General features: G+C 34.3%; 1 protein-coding gene across 1 annotated transcript; it reads right to left on the bottom strand.

Annotated features, from left to right (window-relative positions):
- Positions 1–1,082: 1,082 nt before the first annotated feature.
- On the bottom strand, positions 1,083–6,742 carry LOC115245815 (F-box only protein 21-like). Its single transcript, XM_029824297.1, has 5 exons — positions 6,553–6,742; positions 3,845–4,061; positions 3,594–3,767; positions 1,620–1,877; positions 1,083–1,535 (listed from the first exon to the last, which is right to left on the bottom strand). The coding sequence occupies exons 3-5, from the start codon at positions 3,749–3,751 to the stop codon at positions 1,247–1,249; spliced, it is 705 nt and encodes a 234-aa protein (XP_029680157.1). The 5' UTR covers positions 3,752–3,767; positions 3,845–4,061; positions 6,553–6,742; the 3' UTR covers positions 1,083–1,246.
- Positions 6,743–9,992: the final 3,250 nt, after the last annotated feature.

The raw sequence follows: 9,992 nt of genomic DNA, 5'->3' as shown, positions 1-9,992 counted from the left end.
TCCCGATATTTCTTCTCCCTCTGATAACGTTTGAGGGATACAGTAAATTTGAGCTCTTGCTCATATAAAAGTACTCTACGTTATCTCCATACTTTATATAACCGTTTGTACTGAAAATAAGAAAAAAACATTTATATATTCTGTATATATTTATATACATATACATATATGCGTTTAAACATATAGAATGTATGTTCATTGTTATTAAAACTCATAATTTCTCTAGCAATAGATTGATTAAAAATGTTGTGCATAAATCTTAATTGCGCAAGAAGCTACATTTTTAAAAAGTTCTCAATGAGATTTGATAGCAAGTTCTTTTCAATATAAAATAAAAAATAATTGCCTAATATGTTTTAAAAAATTATACAAACTTTTTTAAAAAAATGCATCTGTAATTTAATATAAAGTCATTTTGTCATTTTGTATATGTTAACACAAAATTATAAAGAATTAATAATTTCCATCAGTGAAATATAATTTATAAAACGTAACTTTTTTAAATCTAAATATGTGAATATGTTTGTGTAAAATAAATAAAAAAATACTTTTGTAAAAAAAATTATATTGTTCCATTTAAAAATCTCAAGATAACTTTGTTTTTTTACCGAAAAAAAGAGATATTGATTATTTTTCTGTATGTGTGTGTATAACGCGTGCACTAACATTTTGTTAAATGTTCGAGGAATACATATTTTAATGCTACGATCTTTTGTTTCTCATGAATTTAAAACAAATAAGTAACCAGAGCGTAAGAAATCGTAGAAACGTTTTTATAAAAAAAGTATATATATACAGGGTGTCTGATCAAAATCTATAATACTTTACTTATTTATACTATATTAATACTTACTATTTTGGTTTCCATATGATCATAATAATATTTTTGCAATTTGTTAGAACGCTAGGTATGCCAAGTCTTCTAGCTACGATGTGATACGTAATAGGCAATAGATGTTTTCGAAAACATTCTGCAATCTATGTTAAATTATATTATATTAGAAAAATTGTATATTAAACATTTATAAAATATAAAAATTATAGTTATATTTGCGCAGCGCAAAACAAATTATTATAATTAAAAATAACTTACATATTTTATATATTTTGCTTCGAGATCTGATGTCATTAATAATTGATGCAATTTATGAATCTCTAACTCGGAAAATATATATTCTTCGAGTACACACATAATTTGCATTGATTCTGTTTCATTCCAGAAATTGTCATTAACATTGTTATCTCTTCAAAAAGAAAATTGCTCTAAAGCCGTAGAGCAAATTGAATGAGCTAAATATTTATTTTTCAGACGAAATAGTACTGTCTGCACTATTTCATCTAACCACGTTTTCACAGCCGAATAAGACACATGTGGCTGAAAACATTGCGCCACGATTGTAAGTTGTTTTTCCAAAAGCTCCTTTGTATTCGGCATATTTATAAATTTCATTTGCTTATATACAAATCGATACCGTTTTAGACAGTAAAAAATTAGTTTCAAGTAATATTCACTTGTCAAATTGGAAAACAGTTTGCTAAAAAAAAATGTACAATTTAAGTATACAATAATTACATTAATTTATAATATCAATAACAATTTAGTTTATTGAATTTTTTACCATGATTTTTGTGCAGAAATTCCATTTATCTCATCCCACACAAAATAATACGTCGTGGAATCTTCAGTAATTGAACCCAGAAGACGTTCCAATTGTTCTTTGTCAGTATTACATAACTTATTTTGCGATATCATAATCGCATAATATTGCAACTTTTGGATATAATATAATCCTGCTTCTAGTCTTTCTTTGAAATTGATATGGTGAAATATTTTCTTCTGATTTTCTCTATTATATTTTTTTTCCGCGGTAGGACAGCTAAAATTAAAAAAGACATTTCTCAAAAATTTCATTAAACAACGCCACAATACCAGCAATAAATTTTAGAAAATATACTTCTTAAAGTACATATAAATTTCATAATCAAGAGACACGCTAGTGTCTCGCGCCAAGTCACGCGAAGCAAAGATCATGCGCAGCAATTACATATACATTAATATTCAGAATAAATTAAAAAATTCATAAATAACAATATGGATTTTTTTATTTAAAAAAGATATGATTTACTGTTTTAATCAAATTATAATTATCACAATAGTAATGGATAGCAATTTGTACGATACATATATATGCACAATGTGTTACGGAGATGCATCTGCTGCGATAATCTCGCATCATTTAAGTTTGTTACTTTAAATTATATTTAAATAAGAGAAATCGAGTGAAAACTAAATGTGTAGCGTTAATAATATATATTGCGTTCTATACATGCCACTAAAATGAGAAAAATTGAAAAAAAAGTTTTAAATAAAAGAAATATTCACGCACACAATCTTTACAATCTCTTCAAGTAGTTAAAATTGATTGCATATGATGTTTTATAAAATTGTAAAATCCATAAAGTTTGAAAGTTACAAGAAAAAAATTTGGTTACATCATAAGTTCTAAAGGTTATAATTATTTATAAAAGGTAAAAAAAATATTTTATAAGTCAATTTTAAAACGGATAAATATAAGAAAAATTTGCAAATATTATTATATAAGTAAACATTTATACATAATCGTATTATTACAAATTTTTAAATTAAAATATAAAAAATCATAAGAGCATTTTAATGTTGTGTTTTTTACGTTTTACACTATAAAATAAAAACTTCTTTATAATCACAAAATCACACAAATTACAAAATATCTCTACACATTTAGTTTTCACTCAATTTCTCTCATTTAAATATGATTTAAAGTAACAAACTTAAATGATGTGAGATTATCGCAGCAGATGCATCTCGATAATACATTGTGCATATATGTGTATCGTACAAATTGCTATACAAAAATAAAAAAGCTAACTAATACAACAGTAAAATAATTTTTTGCAATCTGTATTTTTAATAATTTAAAATAATTTATTTAAAAGAACGACACACACATAATTTTAAGCATGTTATAACCAAAGAAAATAATAAGAAATAGGATAATCTTTATACTCATAATTTAATAATAAAACCGGTAAATGTTTAGTTTAACTTACACCTCACGGATCGTTTTCATTTTCACATATATTATAGAGGGCACATTCCTAAGTAACACGCACTTTGAATTTTGCGGCGCTCTCTTCTGGTTTCAGAGATATGCGATTTTAAAGCATCATAATTTTCGCATTTATTTCTATGATTTTTTCACTATATGTAAAATGAAAACGATCCGTGAGATGTAAGTTAATGTGAACATTTACCAACCATCTTTATCAAATGGCGCGAAACGGATTGGAATTGACGTAGGATATCGAGTCTTTAAATGCATAAAGATTTCGGCTTTACTGAATCTTGACTTTTTTCTAAAATTGTATTAAATTGTAACATCAGGAGCAGTTTCAATATGCAGTAAAAAGCATCAAGCACAACTTAAGAAGAAGAACAACACAATAATTTTAACTTTACTTGTTAACTATTAGTATTTGCGGAGGTACTTCATTGAGTTACAAAAAGTAACCCAGTAAAATTAATATAAAAATTTTATATAAAAATAAAATACCTCTGATAATATTTCCTCTCACATAATTTGTTGTCATGTATCACTTGTTGCAATCTTGTGCACGTGGAGCCAAATCTTATTAAATCCACGGCGCTGATGCTCTCATTTTGCAAAATGTGAACAATTACTTCGTGAGGCAACTGCATTATTGTAGCCATCGCAAAATATTAAACACTGCGCAAAAGAGTTTGCAATAAACGTTATTTAACAAATAAGCGCGAGAGTTTTCTATATCTTTTTCTTGATCTTACCGCAATGAGTCTACTACGAGCACTGTCCAAAAAGTTTATCTACGGTTGTCTAAGACCATAGGTGGAGTCTTTTTCCGAGTTATATAATGATTTCACTTTGACCAATGGCCAATGCCCAATGACCAATGACCAATCAGGACACACAAAAAGAACAAAGATTTTTCCTTCCATTTCCTTGTCAATATGAGCAACGGTTGAAGGCACGTTCGACATTTTTCTAGAAAATATTTTCTAAACTATAGCTTTATAATGTTTTAAAGATTTATGACTTATGACTTAAATGGTTTTCTTTCAATTTCATTTGAATTGAAGATCATTTAAGCTTTGTCAGATATTTATTTACTTGCTAATCTGAATAAAATGTAATTCAAGAAAACTCTTGTTACTTGAGGTCGCTACGACAATGATTTAGACAATAATAAGTTTAAACGATAATTTTAAATTTTACATTTTAGATTAAATTTTAAAAATTAAATAAACTTATCACGTTTGCCGTTTTCCCATCGTTCTTGATTTTATGACTTTGTTTTATGACTCGTTTTTATGACCGTTATTTTTGTGACCATACCAACCGTTAACATGGTCAACATATCGTAAATCATCGATGATATATAAATATACGTGTAGCAATGGCGTTTAAACGTTGTCACATTAATTTGTATAGATTCTTGTCAGAATATACGCGAGTGAGCTTTACTCTCTGATTATTAATTTTAATTTGAAATTTGATTGCAACAACAAATATTGTATCAAGTTTTAAAATCCCAATTTAATCTTTATATATTTATATCCATCCTGAAGATAGATCAAAAAATGGTCCGAAACATACATTTTTAATGCATATTTGTTAATAAAATTTAACAATAATAAGTTTGCGCACCAATATCTGCGCCTTGGCTCTTATCTGCCAGTTTTCTCACGTAATAATTTTGGATTTGCAGTCTCTGTTTGTCTTCATTTTTCTCTCTCCGGACTCTTTTTATCTGTCTCTTCAATTTCTCTTTCATCTTAAATAAGTAACTTTTTATAAAATCTGCATTTCCATTTTAAAATTTCATATTTGCACGATTTCTTGAAATAATACAATACAATTTTAATTTTTTTAAATATATATGATCACGTAACATGAACATATAAATTAATTAATAAAAGGAATTTATATATCTAATCTACGAAAATGCGTAAATTTTGCTATCGTTACACGAATAAAATTTTTGTAACATTAATAGAGAGATTAATTATTAAAATTGCCTAAAAATATTTTATGTATTGCGACGACTTCTCCTACCGTCTCGCGGCTGAGCGATAAACGCGGCCGCCGACTCGTTCTCTCCGTCGCGCGGGTGTAAATTGCGCCGACGAACAGGAGCTAATTCGTCGAACGGGAGATGCGGAATGGTCGTTGACAAAAACGGGAAACGGAGAAAAAGATCCACGCGCCAGGTGGGAACGGGATGTTAGGAGTTCCGCGCGTACCGTGACGAGATCCGAGAGATAATCGCGAGAATCGAACTTGGGCGCCAGATACGATCTTTCACGTATCAATTCGCGAAACACGAAATAGGCGCGAAATAAACGCGAAAGGAATTGCCGGAATTCGCCACGGGCTGACTAGCTCGCCTAACGGTAGAGGGGCAGGGCGAGTGTTGATCGAACGCGATAATTTATGCAGGAGGCGACAATTACGGAAACGACAAGCACAACTGAAAGGAAACTTGTAAATTAAACAGAGAAATTAACAGATTTATTATAATAGCGGGAGCCGCAGCTCCTCGAGAATAGTAATGATAAACCGCGCGGATATACGGCTGCGGTAAAAGAAACGCGGCTGCGAGACTGGGTGTTAGACGCGGGGCGCGAAACCCCGTACTGCGTACGCCGAGACCGACCCGTTAGATCGGCCGGAATCTCCGCTCGGCTTGGATTACGCCTCGCACTGCGAAGAAATTGATTATTACGTTCGTCTATAGTTCGGGCGTAAGTCCGAATCAATTCTCCGTATCACCTCGCCAACGGCGACCTTATCGCCCGCTATTACCGCCAAATTATTAATACGCAACTTAAGATTAACAGGCAATTAATACAACGCGGACATGCTTCGATTTCGGACGGACAGATTACGCCGAATTGAATATTCGACACACACACGCACGCAATTCCTGCAAGAATCGCGAGGAAACTCTCACAAAACGCGCTCACAATTTCGAGACGCGGTGCTATACAACCGACATAATACGTCGAATTTACGCGATCCACACTCTCACGTAACCCGTACAATAATCGCGAAGGAAAGTTGCACCGGACATGCACGCAAAGTTTAGACGCGAAGATTCGCAAACGAAAGACAAAAGTAATATAACGAATTGACGCGAATCACACTCACACTTAAACGACCGACATACAACACGAACGAGACTTAAGCGCTAAACATGCGAGAACCAACGCAAATATAATATACGGAATCCGAATCTCCAGAGAGACGACACACGGTTTATTAAAAACGCGAGGTAATGTCTCGATCCGCGGAAACCGATACTTTCGAGGCTCCGGGGCTCGAATCGCTTGACGACGTGGCCGTGACGCGAAAATTTACACCAAAGAATCGGGCTTAGTCCGTACACCAAAGTACGAATTCACGGCGACGACGACAGAACGAAACGATTCCGGACGCGATCGCGAGTGGCGAATATGGCGGAGGATAACCTCACCGGTACTTTTCCTCTCGTGGTGGTTGCACGGGGTCGGCGACGTCGACGTCCTCTCGCTCGGGTCCGTCCTTCGATCGCTGGAGTCCTCCTCGACCGCTCACGCCGCAACGCTCTCACTAAAATGGCTCTCGTCTTTATTTTTTTGCTTCGCCTCGGAACAAACGCCGCTATCTATCACGCGAGCTCACGCCAGTCTGATGTCTGATCCCGGATCGTCGAGATTCAGAATCGATACCTGTGGGCCAGCCGGGGCTGCGCACACGGGGTGCGTATTATCGCGACCAATCACGCGTTATCACGCGCTGTGGCCGGTATCGCTGCCACCCCTCTTTTCGTCTTTTCCGAGGCCGTGTCACGCCATCGGGTGCAGCATTGCAGCCCCTCCGTGGGGACCGGATCCGCACGGGCCTGTGTCCTTGCGCGAGGATCCTCTCGCTGTCCCGTGCGCTGCGCATCACGTGCGCGGGTCCTGATCCCGTCGTAACATAGCTAGACGTTAGATGCTTTAAACTCTCGGATTGCTGGCTCCTTGCCACTCGGCGGTCAGCCCGCGCTTTTCGATCGGAGAGGGACTCGGCGGACGCGCGCGAGACGGCAACGTCACAGTATATATAAAATATATTTTTTAGATACTTTAATTTAATCAATTCTTAAATTATTAATATTTCGTTTACAGAGTTATGTTAATTTTGATCGCATCAAATACGATATTTTTTTGTTTGCTTTATGCAAAAAATCCGCGAAATATTTTGGTTATTTCTTTCTTCTTGCAAAAGTAAGGACAATCTGCATATTTTGATTCACAAACATTTTTGTTTATTTTAGCGGGAGATATCGCGTTAAGCACAAAATATATATCAATAGTAAAGTTGTCTAAATATCAATGCAACAGTCAGTTATCAATGAGGGAGCATCGATGCAACATCGGGAGTAAATTACTCTAATAAAGATGAGCGAGAGAGAGAGAGAGAGAGAGAGAGAGAGAGAAAAAGAATAGCTGTAAGTGTATTATATTGAAATATTTTAATTAAGATTTTTTTATGTTAGAATATAAGAATCATGTAGTGCGATTTTGATAAATAATATCTAAATATCTAATTTTTAATTCTTCTCAAGAAAATAAGCCCAAAAGGATTTCAAACTCTTTATAATTGCGTTCCGATTTTAATAAAATATTTTTAAATATCGAATCTCTTTCTCTCTTTCTCTATCTCTCTACAGATAAGCGTATATATTCTCAACAACAATGTATAAAAAAAGAAAATTGTTGATATCAAGTTTTACCCTCTCGCATTCGTTTTCTCTCTCTTTCTCCCAATCCCCAAAAGAAAAACACTTTTGCGCGCAGATATATAATCCACAATCCACACTTTAATTGTAACTGATTTCTCACGACCAATCGAATTCTAACAGCGACCTTAATCCGATACATTAGAAAGATGGTCTGTAATTACTCTTGGCTCTCTCTTAAGCTAGCGCAAGATTATGCGCCTATTTGCGATTTGTTTATAATTCGTGAATAGTGTGGACGGAAGATTCGTCAAATTCAACCAATCAGATTTCTTTATACCGTTCACGAATCGCGAATTACGAATCACAAATTGCGAATACGCGCATAGTCTGGCGCTAGCTTTACACATGTAGACCGACACGTCATACATGCTCGCGTGATTCATCGCAATGAATAGCGTACATCGGACTTTATGATAGCGCTATGTTTGTGATGTTTTCAAAAATGGAGGTTGTAGGTGAGAAACGATTTAATTAAATTATTCGTCGACTCGCTCGTGTCATTGTCGCATTCGAACGTGGACGAAACACAAAAGGACTGTTTTTTGGAATGCGAAAGATATCGGGGAGCATCGTAATATTATATCTCAACACGAGATAAAGTCATTGCTCGAGAAATATAAGCAAATAAACTTATAGAATAACTAACAACATTCGAAAAATATATACAACGTAACAAATTTCTTTCAAGATCGTATAATTTATTTAAGCGTAAAATAGAAATAAAAAGGATAAGTAAGGTAAAAAAGAGAAAGTTGACAAAACTTACATAGCATAGGATCAGAATGAACCATAATTTAATCAAAGCGAATAGAATTGTTAGAATAATTAATAGAATTAACAATCACGATTATGATTTTGCACACACTTACAGACATTCTAGCGACCTCATTACTCCAAATTCTCCTCCCTATTTTTCCCCCTCCTACTCCCCTGAATATTCTTCCTTGTCTTCTCCAAACCTACCACCCTCCCCGCGATCATTCTCTTCACTTTCAACAGTGATCCTCGATAATTCTCTCCCTCCCTCTCCTCAGTCTCCCGAATTGGATTACATAGACAAGGCAATCCAAGAATTTATCGATGAGCTTCCTGACTTGGAAGCAGCATCGTCCTACCAAGATTAACACAATTTAAAGATCTCCATATCTCCTTCGTTTAATAACCCATTTCCTCACTGACCTACTTTTACACTATGTTTTTATTTTTTTCCGAAAGATAATAGAAGATATTGTATTTACCAGCCAGAATTCTAATCTTAACAATAGAGCCTTTCCCAACTCAGTCTGGCTGATGCCCCCCGAACCATTGTAACACCCGCGGAGCGATAAGCTCAACCACACACAAACACGCACACTCACACAATAAATGTTATCACTTTCTACAAATATATATATCATGTATTCGAACTTTTTATTTTTCTAATGAATAAAATTATATTTTATTAACTACTTAAACAATTCTTAACCCCTCTCTCGTTCCCAGTACGAAGATCGCACTAGGTCCCATCCCGCGTAAAAGGGATTAAATTCCTTGACCAAAAAGGGACCACCGAGTGAACGTCTGAATAAACAGCGTAATAGCAACCCGAACGGTCGTTTACCTGGTTTTCAGACCCGAGTCTCATTTTGCCGATTCCTGCGATAAGACTATTATACCTGAATTTAATAAATACGAAAAAAAGAAAGACCCGAGCGGTAAAATAATTAAAATAATCCTTTCGCTACTTTGAAATACGCGGTCGAAGCCGTCCCTCATTTTATATTCCATTAAATTATTTTGTCGAGGGATGTGAAGAAGCAAAATCTATGTTGCCTAGTGAGGCTGAATCACAGTTTACCAAAATAATAAGAACCAGGATAATAGGGGAGGCTCGCCGAACTATACAAGGTCAAGATTTTGATAGCGTTTCTCAATTAACTAAATATTTAAAACAAATTTATGGACCAGCAAAAAACGTTTATCAATTACAAGGGGAATTGGGTTGTATATATCAAAAAGGTGATGAAGATGTAATTACTTATGCAAATAGAGTAAAAATTCTTGGAAAACAAATTTTAGAAACATATAGAAGTTCGGGAAACGTGTCGTCTGACCAAAATATTAAAGCATCATTAGAAAAGGACATGTGCAAGTGTTTTATTAGAGGA

Source organism: Formica exsecta, unplaced genomic scaffold, assembly GCF_003651465.1.
Source record: "Formica exsecta isolate Colony F162 unplaced genomic scaffold, ASM365146v1 scaffold1321, whole genome shotgun sequence".
Lineage (NCBI taxonomy): Eukaryota > Metazoa > Arthropoda > Insecta > Hymenoptera > Formicidae > Formica > Formica exsecta.
Note: the sequence above shows the minus strand (reverse complement) of the source record. Positions and strands in the feature narration are given on the sequence as shown.

Bases quoted from the DNA above. Each gene is read 5' to 3' on its own strand.
- LOC115245815 (XM_029824297.1), bottom strand. From the start codon at position 3,751: ATGGCTACAATAATGCAGTTGCCTCACGAAGTAATTGTTCACATTTTG. The intron at 1,878-3,593 runs GTATTTTATTTT...TTTTAATTTTAG, and splicing joins GAGAGGAAATATTATCAGAG to CTGTCCTACCGCGGAAAAAA. The intron at 1,536-1,619 runs GTAAAAAATTCA...ATTTTTTTTTAG, and splicing joins ATTTCTGCACAAAAATCATG to CAAACTGTTTTCCAATTTGA.